Source organism: Manis javanica, chromosome 3 (genome assembly GCF_040802235.1).
Source record: "Manis javanica isolate MJ-LG chromosome 3, MJ_LKY, whole genome shotgun sequence".
Lineage (NCBI taxonomy): Eukaryota > Metazoa > Chordata > Mammalia > Pholidota > Manidae > Manis > Manis javanica.
The window spans coordinates 134,169,177-134,191,263 of record NC_133158.1 but is presented as its reverse complement, the minus strand read 5'-3'; the positions used below and the strand labels follow the sequence as shown (position 1 = coordinate 134,191,263).

Sequence of the window (22,087 nt, the reverse complement as noted above, 5' to 3'; positions counted from 1 at the left end):
GTCTCCCAAACTGTGTCCATAAAGTTTCTGGATAATGAACAACTTTGTATGTTGAGAATGACAATGGCAGTTGGAATATACTGAAACAACTGGAATATTTGGCAACAAGAAGCCAGTCCAAAAGACAGGCCCACTAGAAGTGTTCACCATGTTTAAATTAAGGAGAATAGCTATCTGAGACAGGATGGAGGTCAAGGAGCAAGAGACATGAGCTGGATCTTGTGTTTGGTATCCCAGTGCTCAAATTTCTCAGTATGTATACAAGATTTGGAGAATTTTTTCTGATAGGAATAAATCAATACATGTCCATTTTGGCCACAGACTCAGTCTTAGAAACTAACCTTCAGGCTGTAAGAAATTTACAACTCTGCTTGTCAAAATTTTATACCCAAGAAGAAGAACTTGGAAAGGAGATAGGAGAACAAGTTTTCAGACAAGTTAAAAATAAGAAAAGAAAAGAAAATACCAGCCTTAGAGGACTTAGGATTAGGCAACTTGGTAGGTGAGGACTTCGAAAAGCACAAATTAAACAGAAACATAGACTTCAACTCAAAAATAATCTAGAAAAGGACCCAGAAGGGTTATAAAGACTATTAACAGAATAACTTTGGACATGCATATAGTCTTTCTTTTGCTAAGGTGAAAAGCAGTTTGAGCAAAATTCAACTGAAATTCACTGGGATAAAAGAAGAAATCACTTTTACATTCTTGACTCAAAATCACCCATCAATTCGTAAAAATGGCTCTATTAAAGCTGCACTCAGGCCCACTGCAATATATTACACTAGGTAAGGCTTTAGTTCTGTTTGTACCTACATAACTTACATTCTGTTTCCACAGACCTTGCAACAGAGCAGCTCTGAGACTGGGAGACTCACTTCTCCTGCTGCTGTTTAGCCACTCCTGTATTTATCAAAGACAGCCTTTTAAAAATTTCTGTTCACAAGTAATAAGATCCAATCACTTTTCCAGACAAGTTACCCAGCCTCCATATGTGAAGAGAATTCTTTAGCTATAAAAGTCACAAACGGAGGCGGAGCCAAGATGGCGGCGTGAGTAGAGCAGTGGAAATCTCCTCCCAAAAACACATAGAGCTATGAAAATATAACAAAGAAAAATCTTCCTAAAATAGAGACCACAGGACACAGGACAACATCCAGACCACATCCACACCTGCAAGAACCCAGCGCCTTGTGAAGGGGAGTGCTTTTTGGAAATCTTAAAGGGGCAGGACAGGTCACTTAGACCAGAAGCAGGGAATCTGGGGATCTCTGGGCACTCTAACCCCCTGGGCAGCAGGGAGCACAGAGGCCCCTTACGGAGATAAATAGTCTCCTGGCTGCTCCCCCTCCAACGGGGCTCCACCATTTTGGAGGAACAGCCCCAGCCAGGCCAAGCCCACAGCAACAGCGGAGATAAACCCCAAAGCAACTGGGCGGGAAGCAGAAGCCCTGTCTGCGCACAGCTGCCCAGCACAAGCCACTAGAGGTCGCTATTCTCCCAGGAAAAGGCTACAAACCAACAAGAAGGGAAGCTCTTCCAGCGGTCACTTGTACCAGCTCTGCAAACTATCTCTATCACCATGAAAAGGCAAAACTACAGGCAGACAAAGATCACAGAGACAACACCTGAGAAGGAGACAGACCTAACTAGTCCTCCTGAAAAAGAATTCAAAATAAAAATCATGAACATGCTGACAGAGATGCAGAAAAAAATGCAAGAGCAATGGGATGAGATGCAGAGAAAAATGCAAGAGCAGTGGGATGAAGTCCGGAAGGAGATCACAGATGTCAGGAAAGAGATCACAGAAGTGAAACAATCCCTGGAAGGATTTATAAGCAGAATGGATAAGATGCAAGAGGCCATTGAAGGAATAGAAGCCAGAGAACAGGAACGTATAGAAGCTGACATAGAGAGAGATAAAAGGATCTCCAGGAATGAAACAACACTAAGAGAAATATGTGACCAATACAAAAGGAAAAACATTCGTATTATAGGGATACCAGAAGAGGAAGAAAGAGGAAAAGGGATAGAAAGTGTCTTTGAAGAAATAATTGCTGAAAACTTCCCCAAACTGGGGGAGGAAATAATCGAACAGACCATGGAATTATACAGAACCCCCAACAGAAAGGATCCAAGGAGGACAACACCAAGACACATAATAATTAAAATGGCAAGGATCAAGGACAAGGAAAGAGTTTTAAAGGCAGCTAGAGAGAAAAAGTTCACCTATAAAGGAAAACCAATCAGGCTAACATCAGACTTCTCAACAGAAACCCTACAGGCCAGAAGAGAATGGCATGATATACTTAATGCAATGAAACAGAAGGGCCTTGAACCAAGGATACTGTATCCAGCACGACTATCATTTAAATATGATGGTGGGATCAAACAATTCCCAGACAAGCAAAAGCTGAGGGAATTTGCTTCCCACAAACCACCTCTACAGGGCATCCTACAGGGACTGCTCTAGATGGGAGCACCCCTAAAAAGAGCACAGAACAAAACACACAACATATGAAGAATGGAGGAGGAGGAATAAGAAGGGAGAGAAGAAAAGAATCTCCAGACAGTGTATATAACAGCTCAATAAGCGAGCTAAGTTAGGCAGTAAGATACTAAAGAAGCTAACCTTGAACCTTTGGTAACCACGAATCTAAAGCCTGCAATGGCAATAAGTACATATCTTTCAATAGTCACCCTAAATGTAAATGGACTGAATGCACCAATCAAAAGACATAGAGTAATAGAATGGATAAAAAAGCAAGACCCATCTATATGCTGCTTACAAGAAACTCACCTTAAACCCAAAGATAAGCATAGACTAAAAGTCAAGGGATGGAAAAACATATTTCAGGCAAACAACAGTGAGAAGAAAGCAGGGGTTGCAGTACTAATATCAGACAAAATAGACTTCAAAACAAAGAAAGTAACAAGAGATAAAGAAGGCCACTACATAATGATAAAGGGCTCAGTCCAACAAGAGGATATAACCATTCTAAATATATATGCACCCAATACAGGAGCACCAGCATATGTGAAGCAAATACTAACAGAACTAAAGAGGGAAATAGACTGCAATGCATTCATTGTAGGAGACTTCAACACACTACTCACCCCAAAGGATAGATCCACCGGGCAGAAAATAAGTAAAGACACACAGGCACTGAACAACACACTAGAACAGATGGACCTAATAGACATCTATAGAACTCTACATCCAAAAGCAACAGGATATACATTCTTCTCAAGTGCACAAGGAACATTCTCCAGAACAGACCACATACTAGCTCACAAAAAGAGCCTCAGTAAATTCCACAATATTGAAATTCTACCAACCAATTTTTCAGACCACAAAGGTATGAAAGTAGAAATAAATTCTACAAAGAAAACAAAAAGGCTCACAAACACATGGAGGCTTAACAACATGCTACTAAATAATCAATGGATCAATGAACAAATCAAAATAGAGATCAAGGAATATATAGAAACAAATGACAACAACAACACTAAGCCCCAACTTCTGTGGGATGCAGCGAAAGCAGTCTTAAGAGGAAAGTATATAGCAATCCAGGCACACTTGAAGAAGGAAGAACAATCCCAAATGAATAGTCTAACATCACAATTATTAAAACTGGAAAAAGAAGAACAAATGAGGCCTAAAGTCAGCAGAAGGAGGGACATAATAAAGATCAGAGAAGAAATAAACAAAATTGAGAAGAATAAAACAATAGCAAAAATCAACGAAACCAAGAGCTGGTTCTTTGAGAAAATAAACAAAATAGATAAGCCTCTAGCCCAACTTATTAAGAGAAAAAGAGAGTCAACACAAATCAACATAATCAGAAATGAGAATGGAAAAATCACGACAGACTCCACAGAAATACAAAGAATTATTAAAGACTACTATGAAAACCTATATGCCAACAAGCTGGAAAACCTAGAAGAAATGGACAACTTCCTAGAAAAATACAACCTCCCAAGACTGACCAAGGAAGAAACACAAAAGTTAAACAAACCAATTACAAGCAAAGAAATTGAAACAGTAATCAAAAAACTACCCAAGAACAAAACCCCGGGGCCGGACGGATTTACCTCGGAATTTTATCAGACACACAGAGAAGACATAATACCCATTCTCCTTAAAGTGTTCCACAAAATAGAAGAAGAGGGAATACTCCCAAACTCATTCTATGAAGCCAACATCACCCTAATACCAAAACCAGGAAAAGACCCCACCAAAAAAGAAAATTACAGACCAATATCCCTGATGAATGTAGATGCAAAAATACTCAATAAAATACTAGCAAACAGAATTCAACAGTATATCAAAAGGATCATACACCATGACCAAGTGGGGTTCATCCCAGGGATGCAAGGATGGTACAACATTCGAAAATCCATCAACATCATCCACCACATCAACAAAAAGAAAGACAAAAACCACATGATCATCTCCATAGATGCTGAAAAAGCATTTGACAAAATTCAACATCCATTCATGATAAAAACTCTCAGCAAAATGGGAATAGAGGGCAAGTACCTCAACATAATAAAGGCCATATATGATAAACCCACAGCCAGCATTATACTGAACAGCGAGAAGCTGAAAGCATTTCCACTGAGATCGGGAACCAGACAGGGATGCCCACTCTCCCCACTGTTATTTAACATAGTACTGGAGGTCCTAGCCACGGCAATCAGACAAAACAAAGAAATACAAGGAATCCAGATTGGTAAAGAAGAAGTTAAACTGTCACTATTTGCAGATGATATGATACTGTACATAAAAAACCCTAAAGACTCCACTCCAAAACTACTAGAACTGATATCGGAATACAGCAAAGTTGCAGGATACAAAATCAACACACAGAAATCTGTAGCTTTCCTATACACTAACAACGAATCAATAGAAAGAGAAATCAGGAAAACAATTCCATTCACCATTGCATCAAAAAGAATAAAATACCTAGGAATAAACCTAACCAAGGAAGTGAAAGACTTATACTCTGAAAACTACAAGTCACTCTTAAGAGAAATTAAAGGGGACACTAATAAATGGAAACTCATCCCATGCTCATGGCTAGGAAGAATTAATATCGTCAAAATGGCCATCCTGCCGAAAGCAATATACAAATTTGATGCAATTCCTCTCAAATTACCAGCAACATTCTTCAATGAATTGGAACAAATAATTCAAAAATTCATATGGAAACACCAAAGACCCCGAATAGCCAAAGCAATCCTGAAAAAGAAGAATAAAGTAGGGGGGATCTCACTCCCCAACTTCAAGCTCTACTACAAAGCCATAGTAATCAAGACAATTTGGTACTGGCACAAGAACAGAGCCACAGACCAGTGGAACAGATTAGAGACCCCAGAAATTAACCCAAACATATATGGTCAATTAATATTTGATAAAGGAGCCATGGACATACAATGGCAAAATGACAGTCTCTTCAACAGATGGTGCTGGCAAAACTGGACAGCTACATGTAGGAGAATGAAACTGGACCATTGTCTAACCCCATATACAAAGGTAAACTCAAAATGGATCAAAGACCTGAATGTAAGTCACGAAACCATTAAACTCTTGGAAAAAAACATAGGCAAAAACCTCTTAGACATAAACATGAGTGATCTCTTCTTGAACATATCTCCCCGGGCAAGGAAAACAACAGCAAAAATGAGCAAGTGGGACTACATTAAGCTGAAAAGCTTCTGTACAGCGAAAGACACCATCAATAGAACAAAAAGGAACCCTACAGTATGGGAGAATATATTTGAAAATGACAGATCTGATAAAGGCTTGACGTCCAGAATATATAAAGAGCTCACACGCCTCAACAAACAAAAAACAAATAACCCAATTAAAAAATGGGCAGAGGAACTGAACAGACAGTTCTCCAAAAAAGAATTACAGATGGCCAAGAGACACATGAAAAGATGCTCCACATCGCTAATTATCAGAGAAATGAAAATTAAAACTACAATGAGGTATCACCTCACACCAGTAAGGATAGCTGCCATCCAAAAGACAAACAACAACAAATGTTGGCGAGGCTGTGGAGAAAGGGGAACCCTCCTACACTGCTGGTGGGAATGTAAATTAGTTCAACCATTGTGGAAAGCAGTATGGAGGTGCATCAAAATGCTCAAAACAGACCTACCATTTGACCCAGGAATTCCACTCCTAGGAATTTACCCTAAGAACGCAGCAATCAAGTTTGAGAAAGACAGATGCACTCCTATGTTTATCGCAGCACTATTTACAATAGCCAAGAATTGGAAGCAACCTAAATGTCCATCTGTAGATGAATGGATAAAGAAGATGTGGTACATATACACAGTGGAATACTACTCAGCCATAAGAAGTGGAAAAATCCAACCATTTGCAGCAACATGGATGGAGCTGGAGAGTATTATGCTCAGTGAAATAAGCCAAGCGGAGAAAGAGAAATACCAAATGATTTCACTCATCTGAGGAGTATAGGAACAAAGGAAAAACTGAAGGAACAAAACAGCAGCAGAATTACAGAACCCAAAAATGGACTAACAGGGTCTGTTTGTTTCTACGCAGAAGATCAAGGCCTAGCTTGGATACCCAGAAAATGAACTAAGATACGATATGAGGAGGAGCTTCCGGCATCAGCACTCTCTGGAGGACTCGTGCCGGGGGATGATCATCAAAAAGCCTCCACAGGGATCCGGACGATGCTGCGGTTGTGGCTGCATCCAGCCCACCGTCTCCTGGACTTGCCATAAGAAGGAGGAGGGAGATGTCTAGGCTGGCATGTGCATACAGTGAGACAACGAATTTGACTGGATCTGTACTGTTGGAACTCAACCAGGAGTTGGGAGGGGTGCAAGTTGTAGCACCCCAAAATCTCATGACTATAGACTATCTATGGTTAAAAGAACATATGGGATGTGAACAGATCCCAGAAATGGGCTGCTTTAATTTGTCTGATGGTTCAAGTACAGTTGGAAAATATCCATCATATCATAGATAAATTTTCACAAATGCCTAGGGTGCCTAAATGGTTTTCTTGGCTTCACTGGAGATGGCTGGTAATTATAGATTTGCTTTGTTTATGTCACCGTATTTCTATTATGTTAATATGTGTGTGCAAATTAGTTAGTAGTTTAAAACCTATACATATTTAAGGTACTATACAAGAAGATATGTCAAAGAAATAATCAATCCTCCCAAGTTTCCTTCATATGCTACATCTATAGCTTTTCTTCTTCCTTCCTAATTACAAACCTTAAATAGAATTCGTGCCTCATATCGAATTTACCGAGTATCATAATTCCTCCAGGTGGTAAAGATACCTCGAGACAAGTGCTGGGCATAGAAGCCACAGGGCATAAATCTGCAAAGAAGTAAAAAGCTAACCTTTGCAAACAATATGGCTTCTCTCTCACTTACCAACTTTACATTTCCCTGTATGGCCCCGGAAGATGACTGGTTAGCCAGAGACGGGTAACATTCCTCAAGGGAGGAACAACCTAAGACAGGCACAGTCGCAGGGGGGCCATCAGGTGAGAATTTGGGGATCAACAGAGGTGAGACTCAGAACCTCACCCCCCCTGCTTTGAGAGAAATCTTCTGCATCCGTGGATGTCTTGCTGCCCTTGTCTAGCCTGGATTAATACTTAGTCCATAGGCACACACCTGATCATCTGATCATCTACATTTGCCTTCTTACAGCACTAAACTATGTTTTCTACCTTTATCTTGCATCTACCTACCACTTCAGCATTTTATTAAAAATAAAAATAATAATAATAATAGGAGAAATGTGGGATCAACATATAAATCAAGTACAAAAATCAAATGAATATTCATATTTGACCTGATGGTTTATAGGTCATATTGCATGATCAAAACCGAAAGTTTCTGTGATGAATGCCCTTGTACTGTTCACCATGTAAGAATTTATTCACTCTGTAAGAATTCGTTCACCATGTAAGAACTTGTTCGCTATGCTTCAGAAGATTGGAGACTGACGAGAATTAGGCTTGAGATGGATTAATGATTGTACATTGAGCATTGACCCCCCTATACTGAATTTTATTGTTGTTAACAACCATTTGATCAATAAATATGAGAGATGCCCTCTCAAAAAAAAAAAAAAAAAAATAAGGATGGCAGTGTTCAATCCATTCCAGTTTATTACATTGAAAAGAAAAAAAAAGATCTTTTTTAAAAATGTTTCCTATTCAATGGTAAATCCTCAGTTTCTCTTTAAGTAAAAATCTGACAAAACAGGCTAGGACAACAGCATGAACACTGAATTTAATAAAAAGTACTCCAAGATACCTCCATTTGTTTGAAAACTTCTGAGTACTTATTACCAACTTTTGGTAATAAAACAGTAAAAAAACTTTCAAAATGACCAGTTTTCTCAGATAGCAGAGAGCCAGACCAGGTCACTGATCTGAAACAAACATACTAGAGCAGTGTAGCTACCTGAGAGTAATTACTGAATTCAGTTTCTGAACATGGTTATTTCCTCTAATCTTCCTATTGGTAACTCATTAATACATTCACTTTGATGGGTTTGATCAACACTAATAACACAGTTCCAAACAAAGGACCCAACTTTTGTATCAAATTAATAAAGGTATTTTATGTGTTAAGAAACTGAAAAAAAAAAAAAGTCACAAACACTGAATAAAACAATCCAAAAAAAGAAAAAGAAAAGGGAGGAGGGAAAGAGGAAGGAAGAAGGAAGAAAATGAAGAAACAAAGAAAGAGAAAACAAGTTTCACCTCTGATATACAGAACTAAGAAAAGAGAAATTTTAATTAATTGTTCAAGAGAATCAGATATGAGTAGTTGAATTTTTAATAGTGACCATCTACAGCATTTTACATTTAAACGTTAAAACAACCAAAAATATTGGTTTAGGATGATCAAGCCAAGAGGCTACAGCAATGTGCATGCAAACTATAACAAACTTAGGTTTGGGGATTGTGGCCACCACACTGCAGATTCTAGAGAGGATCATTCCTTGGTCCATCTTGGTACCTCAGTCCCTCTGATCTTGTACAGGGGCTGGACAAGCAATGTGATACATGAAGCTGAGCATGCCTGGAAGACAACAGGAAGGGATGAGCCTCTGGTGAAAACTGGCATGGGCATGTGCACTCTAAACAGCTAGCACACTGCTCTAACACTCCATTGCTGTTTAGGATTTCAGGACCAACATTTCCAAATTATCTCATTCTTCAAAACTTTTCAAGGAATCCAGACTTTTGTGTGAAAAAAAGTGCTCGATTTTTTTTAATGTTGGCATAATTAAAATATCACCATACCTTAGGTGAACCAAACTAAACACATTTACCTGGACAGCATTTAGCCTCCAAGCTGCCAAGTTTGAAAACTCAGACCTACTCTTAAGTTATCATTTTTATAAAGAAAAAAAAACAAAAGCCAGAGATATTGCCTCTGCCAAGAGTAGAATCCAGGTCTCTGGATTCTAGGCCAGGTTTCGGCCAATTGTTGGTATGTTTTTCCTCAAAATGCATACAATATAATTGTTTAACTCATAGCTTTGCAAGTCTATACTGTTAAAATCTAACAAATGGCTTATTGAGTCATTTCAGTACAACAATATATTATTTTACTTAACCACCCTCTATTTTGGAAGCTAATGAGAAATTTATTTTCCTGTATAAGATTTATTTCCTTGTATTAGCCCTGCAATTGCTGTGGTGGTATAAAAGGAGACAGAAAAATATGTGATGTTGCTTTCTAATTTTAGAGAAATTAGTCCACCTAATAGATAGTACTTATCATTCACTCCCAGTGTCTGAAAGGCATGCAGCAAAATGGAGAGTCTCTCATCACTGAGATGCAGTCGAATGAGATGGCAATGCTGTGTGTCAGCGCCTACTTGTTTCCGAGAGATTGGAATCTTTATTGAAAGAGCTCTCTTTTTTGATTTCCGGACCAGGCCCTAAGCAGTTGATAAAGGAGAATTACTTGACCATTATCAGAAGTAGTTGTATTTCCACAAAGAGCTGGTACTAAACAAGAGTTTATCTCTAGAACAAGACTGATAGAATTCACATAGATTATAATTCAATCAGACACCTTAAACATCACATATAAGGGCTGCTGAGATAAGCGCAAACATCCAGCTACAGTTAAAGAAATAACTGGGGAATATATTTCTGTAGCCTGAATACTGGGAATAAATGTTGGAAAGCATTGCTCTTGGTTGCTACAGGCTATGTCTCTATACTGTAATCCATTATTTGTATATAAATGTACTCCTAACAGAATGCCATTAGCCCAAAGACTCATCTGTGACCTTTGCAATTGTTTGCTAAAACATTCCTGAAAGGTTTAATGAACTTTTCAAAGTGTATTTCTTAGACTTCACACCAGTCTTATTAGTAGCTAACTGGTCTTACTATCCTCTTTGAAAATTGGGGAATAAAAATTAAAAGGTAAAATCAAAATAAACTAATTTAACACAAAGCTTCAATCCCATTTGGAACACCAAACTTCGGTATCAGAACTATTTTTCACAACTAAAAGGAGAGGAGTGTAGAGTTCAGGGTCTGAGTTCTGGTTTCAGACAGTTGGGGGTTAGCTAGCACACTGGCTTCATCACACACTAGCTGGTGAGACCTTGGGCAAGTTTCTTTTCTTTTCTGAGCCTAATTTCCTCATCAGTAAAATGGGAATAATGATAGTTTCTCATTTCTATCATGGTTGTAAAGATCTAGTGGAGTAATACAACAATGCAAACAAATACAGGACTTAGCATGCGATAAACAGGCAGTAAGAATTACCTGCCACTGTTATTAACACAAAACAGCCCAGGCCTTGAAATGGGTGTGAGGCCTTGGAATCACTAGACAGTATCATATTCTATGACCAAGTTCCCCCTAATCTGGTATTAATGCCTTAACTATTATGTTTCTGTTCAACCTTTATTTTTCCAAGCTCTTCCTGAGTTTGTTACCAAACAAGGAGCACAACTAGAAAAAGAAAAGGTGCTCTCACCCTCACCAAACGTTTTATTTATACAAATAGCTTTGTATTTTCATCGCCAGTGACAGTGAAACTAATGGCCAACCACTGGTGGGGATGGGCAGAACAATCCTCTGTACGGGCATGAAACTGACAAGAGCTAGGTCCTCTGCCTTACAAGCAGAATGTGGGGCCTATAACCGCTACATTCTGCCACCTGCATTTAATTGGACAACAGGATGTGAAGGCAGGGTTTCTCCCCATGTGCCCTGGGTTTGGAAGTCACTGCTACTTGTAGATTCAGGAAGTTCAGGAAGGGGGTGAGCTTGCTAAAACACTCTCTTACCTGATCTCCCTGCTTCTGTTCCAGCCCCCAAATCGTCTAGTCTCAGCCAGAAAATAGAGGGACCCTCGTACCTGTGTGGACTGGATCCCAGCTCTCCACCTTCAAAACCCTCCAGTGGCCCCACCTCACTCCGAATAGAAGCTGGGAGCTTTCCAATGGCCTGAGAGACCCTGCATGACCTGACCCTAGGTGTCCCCTCTCCCTTGTATTCCAGGCACACGGCCCTCAGTGTTACTGCTGGAACACACTGGCCTACCTTTTGTTACCTACAAGGACTTCCCCTGGTCACTATACTTTGCTGCAACCCTACCTGCATCCCCATTAACCTCTCCCTGCTATTCCAGGTGACTGTCTGCTTCCAGCAATTCCATACAGCTTTTTTACTTACAGTGTTTATTGTTTGTGGTCTGTAGCAACAATGTAAGCTGCACCAAAGTAGGGGCTTTCTTCAGTTTTGTTCACTGATATATCCTAGGTGTTGAGAAGAGTGCTGTGTGCCTAGCAAATACGTGATAGATATTTTTTGGATGAATGAATCATGGTGAATGAACAAATGAACACATACACATGCAGGCTCTTGGTGCCCAGCAACCAGAGCCGTCTCCCTGGGAATAGCAATCGGCCAGGGTGAGGACTTGCAGGCGGCAGCTCATGTCCAGAGTACAAAACTCCTGTTGAGGCCATGCAGACCCAAACAGGCGTGCTGCTTTCACCCAGTGCCAATCTGAAAACAGACTACAGATCGTGCTCATTTTAAAAAACAATTTCCTTTCCTGGAACTTCAGGCCAAACTGAATTTTACCGTCTGAGGATGCCTACATTCTGTGTTTATCCATTAATAATCTTTGAGGCCCTAGAAAAGTCAGTCACCCTCACTGGGAACTGGCAAAATAACTGACAACTAATTTTCTTTCCAGCTTAAAAAAATCTCAGTATTATGAAAAAGGCAAAAATGAGTCAAGCATCACTTGAACACTTTTTCTCCTATCCTCCACTAGTAATTTGTAAATAAATACCCAAATTTTAGTTCGACCTGACAAGGAATCTAGCTATCCCTATCTGGCCCACCTCACAAAATGAATGATATTAATAGTAAGGTGTGACTCATCGAGAAATGCTTGTACTCCCTCAGGTAATGAGCTGCGAGGTACTTCCAAAGCTGTATTAATGCTTTCTTTTAATTTGGAAGCAATGCCCCGACCAAACAAAAAACCCTGTCTACAGAGAGCTTTAAAATAGCTCTCACTCCACTTGCCATCTGCTGCAGCTTATGGCAATACAGGGGCTATTGCTAAAATGGTGGATTCCTGACAGTGTAGATGTCCTCTGGGAACACAGAGGAATTCCATGCAGCTCCATCTCATCATATCCTGTTCAACCTGCAGGCCACAGGAAACTGAACTCTCAAAGTACCTGTAGCCATCAGGTTTGTACCAATGATAACAATAATAAAAGCAACCAAATTTGTAGGAATGGCATCACTTTAATTCACAGAACTGCCCAGCACCTACCTTCTTAGCACTGAGGAGAAGACTGAGATGCAAAAGACACCATCCTTATGCCCAGGGAGCTGACCATGTAGATGAGGAACAAAGCTCACTGAGAAGCAATTAAAAAAAAAAAGGAACAGCAGAAGTGGCTCCGATGTTAGATTTAAGAGATTAAATTTAGAAAAAGAAAAGAACAGACATGAAAAAGAAAAATGTTTTAAAACTAAATTAATGCAATTGCTACCCAGATACAAACACCAACACCATTTATGATACTAGCCATCTCCACCATTTGTGTGTGTGTGTATGTATATATATATATATATATATATCCTGTTCTTTTTTTTGACAAAAATGAAAACATATTACATCTAATCATAGCCTCTACAGAATGCTTTAAAAAAAAAACCCACTATAATTGTTAATGCTTATCTGTTTGTAAATACAGATCTATATCATTTTACCTGGCTGAATAGTGAATTCATTAGGTAAATAATGAATTTACCTAAGTGATTCCCTATTGATTAACTTCTACAGACATCTTTATGTAGTTATACAAATATTTTTTTAGGATACATTCCTGGCATGTGGAAACACTGGGTCAAAAGTAATCTTTGGGATATATATATATATAAACCTGTATGTGTGTGCGTGTGTAAGACAGAGAAAGAGAGAATGTGGTTACTTGAAGGTATTATAAGTGCCCTTGAGTAAAGTTGCACCAACATTAATTTCCACGGGCAGAGGGTATGGGGCATGGACATATGGGGTATATCATTTAAAAAAAAAAATCTTTGCCAATCTACTAGGTAAGAAACAGAATCTAATTCTTGTTTTCTTGTGCTTTTATAGTATTAGTTAAGATTACATTTTAAAAACATCTTTGTGGAAATTGATACTTCTTGCTTTGCTAATTACAGCCTTATTCTTAATCTTACTATTACTAGTTTCATATTTTTTCCTATTGATTTACAACAAACTCTTCATCTCTAAAGGCTACTAACTTCTTTCTCATCAGGTATGAAATAAACATTTTTCCTAAATTAGTTATTTGCATTTTCACTTTGTTTAGTGTGGGGGTTTTTTGTACTAAGAAACTTAAAAACTGATACAGTCAGGTCTGTCAAAATTAAGTTTTGTGGTTATGCCCTTGCTGCTATAAACCTCTCATTAATATTTACAGTCACACTTATTTTCTCCTACTTTACAGTTTTAATTTTCACATTTACATCTCCTATACTTTTATGAAGCCAAAACTAGAAATCTTACTGAAATCACACAAAAATACATAAAATTAATGTGATCATAGAAAGAGTGTTCATTTACCTCAAAACACATTTTTTTTTAAAATTTAGAGATGGGTCTTAAGGGAAAAGAATTCCCAGCAGCTCTTTTCACCAAAGACTGTAGTATTTAATGTCAAGTAACAGGAAAATCTTGTTATTTTTCTGAGCTAACATTATCATATCCTTTTTGGTTACCAACTGTATTCACTGTATGTTTTGTCTTCTCAGCTTGACTAATCTCTTATGCAGTGACAAAGTAGATGAGATTCTTTGAGAAACTATCCATAAAATAGTGGCCACTGGAGCCACATGGTTTAGCACATACTTTGGCATATAGTAAGCACTGGATAGTCGAGTGAATTTAGTGTGGGAGACACATATTAAGACTTCTAGAAAATGAGTAAAAGGGTATTTTAAAACCATTAATCCAACAGCAACATATGGAATGAAAAGAGGGGAGACAGAGAGAGAGAGATCAGGGTGGGAGAGACAGACAGAGACAGAGATGAAGGCAGCTCAAGTAGGAAGCTACTGCAAATCCAGGCTTCCACTGAATGGGCCTATACTCATGGGGTGGGTATAAAATTGGCAAAAAAGATCAAACTAAGACAGCCTTCTAACCTACCTGTGGGGGTAAGTAAATGAATAAAATTCCACTGACAGCAATCAGTAAGGTAAGAAGAAGAGCTCTCAGGGCTGGGCAGGGACAGGAGCAGTGGTGTTGGTACCAGACATACTGAATGTAATATTCGTGGGGCAGTCTAACGGTTCCATCAACTGTCAAAGACACAGGACTGGGGCACATGGCTGACTGGACAAGGAGAAACAGGGAAGGAGTGCAACCCATAATATTACCTACGTGGTATCAGACACTGTCTTAGGTGTTTACTCAGAGAGTTGAAATTTAAATTTCAGTCACCCAAACATTAGTGACAGACAAGGACAATGACTCACAAAGAGCTTGGTTAGATCAGAGCTGAACCATTTCTAGCTACACAGATATTGGGGCAGTTTACTTACCTTCTTTGCAAACCTTAGTTTCATCATTCAAGAATGAGGATAATAATGTCTACCTCAAGGAGCCAGAATAATGAAATAATATATAAAAAGTAAATAGCATCATGCCCAAAATATAATAAAAACTCAATAAAAGTAGTCATTAGCAGGGGGAAAAAAACCACCAAGAACTTAACAACTGTCTTTAGGGATGGTCCACATTAAGGGAAAGAAGACATAATGGAGAGGTATTCAAGGAAATGGGAGGGAACCTTGACAACAAGAGTTTCAAAGAAAAAATTATGCAATGAAATTTAGCCATGAGGATGGAGAAATACACCATTCAGCCCTGGTTGTTTTCATGCAATAAGGTCAAATTTGGACAGCACTACATACCCAAAGTTGGTCATCCATGCCTGGTGGGTTCTTTTTGATAAAAGCACCATAGTATGTAGCAATATTCCGGTGATGAGAATATTTCTTCAACATGTTAATTTCTTGTTTGATTTCTTCTTCTTCATCCTGTATTAGAATAATGAATATTCTGTCATGAAAGTCCACTGTCTTTAGTAGGAGTCTGCTTTTTACCACTATTTGTATTAGCTGTGTAGTAAGTTCTTTCTTAAGCTTTTTCCTCTGTGGTATTGAACAAGCATAATTATTATGTAACTTGACTTTCTTTCTTGACTATAAAGAAAAAATTTGTAAGACAACACACTGGTGGACCAAGGGGGGTGTCTTATGTTTACATGACAAATAGGTATAACTTATAACCTCCTGGGGTAAAAAAAACCCATCCCCTCACCTAGAAGAGATCAAGGTAGACAGGCTACGGAGGTGACAGTTACTCTAGACCTCTGGAAACTATGTCCATGGACTACCTATTAATGATCATATCTGGTCTAGGGAAGACTGGGGAAAGAGAAAAGAAAAAAAATACAGGCCCTTGGATTTAAAATTTGTTAGATTCATTTTCTTTGAAGCCTACTTTTATTGAAGTATCTGACTGAAGATGATCAAAGTCAGATGGGCAAGAGGGCAAAGGTAAGTTCCCCAGATCTGAGGCAGCGCACAAAGCAGGAGCATCCGTCTTACCGTCAGGAAACTAAACATGAAAAGAAAGGGGACGTGTGGGAGTGCCACGAATGTAAAGAGAGAGAACTCTCTGCTACAGAGTAAGTTTCCTATTCAGGTTTCGTTCATTCCAAGTTTCAACTTGGAGTCCACCAACGTGGGCCATTTTTAGAGGCATTGGCATTACGAGGGCAGTGTGTAGATATTCTCTCATAATTTTATTTTGATTAATGTACACATCAATCAGACTGAAAAATGGTATTTTATTTTTCAGATTGATGGACAAAATGTCTAAACCAGGGCAATTGTTTTAGATGCAGCAAGAGCAATGACTGTCTCTGAGTATCAGTTGTCATATCACCTTTCCCTAAAGGGTTAGTCACTCTGTGTCTCTGTCTGTGCCCTTCTGCGCTCCTGCTGCTCAGCCTCTCTCCAGTGTCACTACATTGCTGGGCTCTTCTGCAATCTCCCCGTGATGTCTTCTTTATCCTTCCTCTTCTTCACATAATTTCTACTCATTATTCTGCACTGAGTTTAAATGACACTTCTCTGGGATGTCTTCCTAATATCTCAGGCCATGTCAAGTGTCCCCAGTATATCTTGTCCACCCTCCATCCGCTTCACACACATGCCATTATTTGTTGGTCAGGGTATGGAGGTGTGGGTCATACTATGTCATGGCTGCTATTGTATTTGACTCTCTTCTCCATGGATTGTAAGCTCTGGTCTGCCCACAGGTCTCAGTTCAGAGTCCCTTCCCCAGCAAAGCTCTCTGGTCTGCCTGACTTCGTTCTGACCTCATGGATGACCACAGGTGTTTTCCTTTGTAGCACCTACCAGAGTTGTGATCCACATTTATCTATCCGGTCATTTGATTAAAGTCTCTCCTTTCTATCAGTGCATAAACTACACACCCAGGAACCCTGCTTGTTTTTTTCTCTCTGAAACATTCTCAGCACCAAGCAAAGTACCTGTGAATATATGTAAATAAAAGAATGATCACTTGCAAAGGGCCCAACTGCTTACAGCAGCATAGTGATGTTTGAAGGGAGCTGATAAGATGAGGAGTATGGTGGAATGCTGACATTTCCTGAACACATACAAATAAGTTTTAGTGAAAACAATGGAGATTTGCAAACCTAGGAGAACTAACCATGTTATATATCACATGGAGTAACTAAGTTGAAGACTTAGTTATCTCAAGACTTAGGTGATCTCAAACCAGAACGTATGATTGGGAGGCCAAGCTCAGGAGAAGCACGTGGCCCTAAGAGTGGATGGGAACAGAGGAAGGAGGGGCTGGGACGGTGGCTGAGGGAGGGGATGGCAGACTGCTGACCCACGAATTCTTCCCTGCAGTGATCAGAAACTGCCTCCACCTTCACCACTGGCCAAAGGAGAGACTGACCTTCTCAGACCTTCCACATGGGGAAGGGTTCCTGTAGTGGGCCTCAGATGTCTTAAAGTGGTGCTTACTAGTTATTTTTAACTCACTGTGTGGGGCTAAATAATTGTTGATGGGTGTGGGATGTGAGCAGATATACTTCAGGGAAGCCTAAATAGGAGGGGTGAAAACAAACCTGAGGGCTTCTGTGGGCAGCCTGGCATCGACAGCTGCTTTGATTAGAAGGCGACTACATGAGGCAGTAAAATACCAGTCACTTCCCAATGGCAGCCTGACAGTGTCAGCTCCAGTTACTCTTAGGGAGAAGTTGGGCTGCTGCTACAAGGATTTGCTGCCTGCCTCCTAGGTTCTCCACAGGATGGTGGATGATGTAGGAGAACTAAGAGGAGGAAAAGTGCCTAAAAAAGCTTACCATATCATTACGAACAGCTAAATAACAGTGTAATTCAGTATATAATTAAATCCAAAATATAGTATTGGAGATCAGAATGAAGCCAGCATGTTCTCCATCACTTTGCAAAGGTAAACACATGCAATATATGACAATGAAGAAGGCAAATGCACTGAGCCAGAAAAAGGAGGGTGAGCAGGGGGTGCACGTTAGGTTTGGGCTCCACTCCTTTGTGGCTGTGTGATAGCAGCAAAGTCATCTACCTTTTGGAGTCTAAGTTTTCTCATCTACAATGAGATACAGATTTTACAGCAGTATTAATTATGTATTGCAGTCTTTTGTGATATTTAAAAGAGGTATGTGAAAGCTATGAGGTATAATACAAAATAAACACTATTATCACTCTTCTCAACCAAAATATAAAGAAATAACAAGGGGAGGAAGGGAGGAATGTAAGTATCTTGAATTTCAGGTTTAAATCGCACCTTTTCCAAACACAATTATGGAGCTACTATGGATCATGTTCTGTAGCTCTAATATCGAACCTTGATCTTGATTCTATGACCTTGTTAGTGAGCATGCAGTTCACAAGGCCTTCATGGCTACTGTTCATCCAGATTTCTAGTCCAGGGCAATGATGCCAGCAAATTATTCAGTGAAATTGAAAGAGAGACACTTACTAGTAAGTACAAGAACTCATTTAACCATTCCACAGCTGCCCAGTCTTTCACAACAAGGCTCATGGAAGGAGATGAGTTATGATGCTTTCAAAAAACAAAACAAAACAAAGAGAGCAAGAACTAAGACTAAAGTTAGATTATGAAGTTGTAAGAGAAGGATGTCCCCTACATTGTAAATGGATTATTCTTGTGTCTCAAGATGTAAGCATAGACATCAAGCTCCCTAGGAAACTAATGAGCACTGGGTCATAATGAAAAACAAAGTAATGGCATGAAACTGTCACAAAATTTAAGAGAGTAATTTTAGTAAGCCAAGTCTAGTACTCTAGGAAGAAACCATGACTTCAATCAGAAGATTTCAAAATCTAGTCCAAACTGATTTGCTATGTATCCTCAGGCATGACATCTAAATTCTCCAAATGCCAGTTTTTTTTCACCTCAAGATCATGGGAATTTATTTATCGCTTAAAATTTGTGGTAAACGGGGGGTGGGAGTGGGGCGGGGAAAGGTCATGGTATTTGGCAGTCTCTCTCATGAAGAGATGGAGCCTGTTTCCTCTCCTTGTCTTTGCGCTTGGCTATGTGACTTGCTTTGGCTGGCGGGACATGAGCAAAGTGATGCAGCAGAGGCTTGAAAAGTACTTGTGCATCGGGGCTGGCTCTCTCTCAGGGCTTGCAGAGGCACCGTCCATGTGAGAAACCAGGACTGGCTCCTGGGAGCGTGACAAACTACATGAAGTGACAACAGTTTTCAAATGCAAAGGAATGGATGATTCCAGATGATGCTTTCAAGCCACTGACGACCTCAGATGGCAATATGATGATCACAACCATAGTCATAAAATACGGCCAAAGCCAACCTTAAGGAATGTTGTCTATGTACCAAAGGCTGTGTATGTGTGTTATCTTATTTAATATTCAAAACAACTCTATGAAATAGATGCTTTTAATGACCCCATTTAACAAATGAGGAAAATGAGTTTCAGTGAGGGTATATAACTTCCCCAAAGTTCATTCATATTTTAAATGTTAAGCTAAGATTCAAAGTGAGATTCATTTGACTCCAAAGACAGTGTTCTTAATTCTATACTGAAAATTCCTAGACATTAGAGGGGAAATTATCCATGGTGATAAAACCAAAGCTGCTAAATCATGAAAGGAGAGTTTTGGAGCATCTTAAGCCAGGGCTGGAGAGAAACCTGCCTTTGGTCCTCCAATTAAAGGAGCTTGTTCACATGAAATAATATTTGCTTATGAATGATTTCAGGGGATAAAGGAGGGATTTTAAGTTGCGTGTTTATTACAAAGGGGAACATACGTTAAGCACCTACAATATGAAAGGATTTAAAAATGAAATTAATAAGACATTTAATATTAGTGTGATCTACAACTGAGAGTTTGCCCAACATTTAGTTCTCAATCTATGGAACAGGAATAAAACTGTAGCTCATATAAGAATCCAAGGGACTAGTCACTTTGAACTCTAGAAGGATGCATAGATGTCAGCCACTGGCTACAACCACTTCTTCTCCTGCTCACCTGTCCTGCTTTCCATAAAACCGTTGCTGGCAGTAGGCAGGTGTTTGTGTCAATGTATTGATCATTCTCAACCTCATTGTTGACTGAATGTAACAAAAAGTTGAAGATAATTTATTGTTAAAGAATCAGAGGCTACTAGAATTTGAAGGGATTCTGGACATTGTCTACTATGTGATTTAAAAAAATTTTTTTTAGTAATTTGTAGTAGTGAAATCCCTTCCTCCAGTAGAAATTTTATTCAGGATGCCAACATACAGCACCAATAAGAACTAGACTTTTCAAATCAGTAAATATTTATTTTTATGAGTTTATGTAACAGATAGTTGTTAAGTTAATCAATGATAACAAGAGAGGCTGTTTACTGAGTACACAAATTGAATTTCTGAAAGAGATTTAAAGACACATGACAGCCATGCTCTGGCAATCCTCCCACATCTCTCGTTCCTGTAACAGGGCTGTGGGGAGGGTGGACATAGTCTGACTGGCTGGATTTGAATTCCAATTCTGCCACTTACTCTTTGTGGGGCTTGGACAAGTTACTTAAGCTCTTTGTGTTTCAATTACTCATTTATAAAATGGACATATAGCAGTGTCCCTGCATGGGAGTTGTTCTGAGGATTAAATGAGTTAACCTAATCAAGTATGAAGAACAGTGCTTGGCCATAATAAGCATTCAGTCAATGTTAGCCATTCTAATTTTGACCATGGCTATTACTGTCATTACTATTATCATACCTATTACTATATATTATATTCTGTGCTACCAACTGTTCACTGAACTCCCTTCCTCTGGGATTCCTTTTTTTCTTTTTGTCTAATTTCAGCAAACATTCACCGAGCCTGCTAATTAGGGCAAAGCACTCTACCAGAGGTTCCCAGGAGAAGAACACTTCCTTACTCTTCAAAGAGAGATGGAGACTGGTCATCGACTTTACCTACAGGAATGCAGTAAGCAAGACAGAAATATGAACTCAATCAAGCAGAGCTTAAAATGCATCTTTCTAGTAGGCAAATCACATCATGTCACTTTGCTGTTTGACTTTGGCCCCCACACCAGCTCCAGCAGTCATCTGGGGAAAGGGTCAGGATGTACAGCCTCCCACCCTTGTAAAAACAAAAAAACGAACAAACAAAAAAACAAAACCTTATTTCTCTTCTACATATTGGATTTTTGCCTAAGAGTATTTGAACAAAGTGTTCTATTGGGAAAAGAAAATGTTTGAAAAACCTTAAAAAATCCTTCTCATGGTATTCAGTTCCTTCATAACTTGTCCAGATTCATCTTGTATCACTCTTCCCTCAGCCCTTTTTAATCTTTTTTTTTATAATTTTATTTTGGTATCATTAATCTACAATTATATGAAGGACATTATGTTTACTAGTCTCCCCCCTTCACCAAGTCCCCCCCACATCCACGTTCAGTCACTGTCCATCAACAGAGTAAGATGCTGTAAAATCACTACTTGTCTTCTCTGTGTGGCACAGCCCTCCCCGTGCCCCCCTCCACACTATACATGCTAATCATAATGCCCCCTTTCTTTTTTTCCCGCCCTTATCCCTCCCTTCCCACCCATCCTCCCCAGTCCCTTTCCCTTTGGTAACTATTAGTCCATTCTTGGGTTCTGTGCTTCTGCTGCTGTTTTGTTCCTTCAGTGTTCTTTTGTCTTATACTCCACATATGAGTGAAATCATTTGGTACTTGTCTTTCTCCACCTGGCTTATTTCACTGAGCATAATACCCTCTAGCTCCATCCATGTTGTTGCGAATGGTAGGATTTGTGTTTTTCTTATGGCTGAGTAATATTCCATTGTGATTCCATTGTGTATATGTACCACATCTTCTTTATCCATTCATCTACTGATGGACATTTAGGTTGCTTCCATATC

At 39.3% G+C, this 22,087-nt stretch overlaps 1 protein-coding gene across 5 annotated transcripts in view; it reads right to left on the bottom strand.

Moving 5' to 3' along the window:
* TNIK (TRAF2 and NCK interacting kinase) overlaps window positions 1-22,087 on the bottom strand; it is a 365,077-nt gene that overhangs the window by 124,845 nt on the left and 218,145 nt on the right. For all 5 annotated transcript variants that reach the window (XM_073232094.1, XM_073232090.1, XM_073232091.1 and 2 more), the window contains exon 4: window positions 15,508-15,633. In XM_073232094.1, the coding sequence (XP_073088195.1) occupies window positions 15,508-15,633 (126 nt within the window). The remainder of the gene's footprint in view (window positions 1-15,507; window positions 15,634-22,087) is intronic.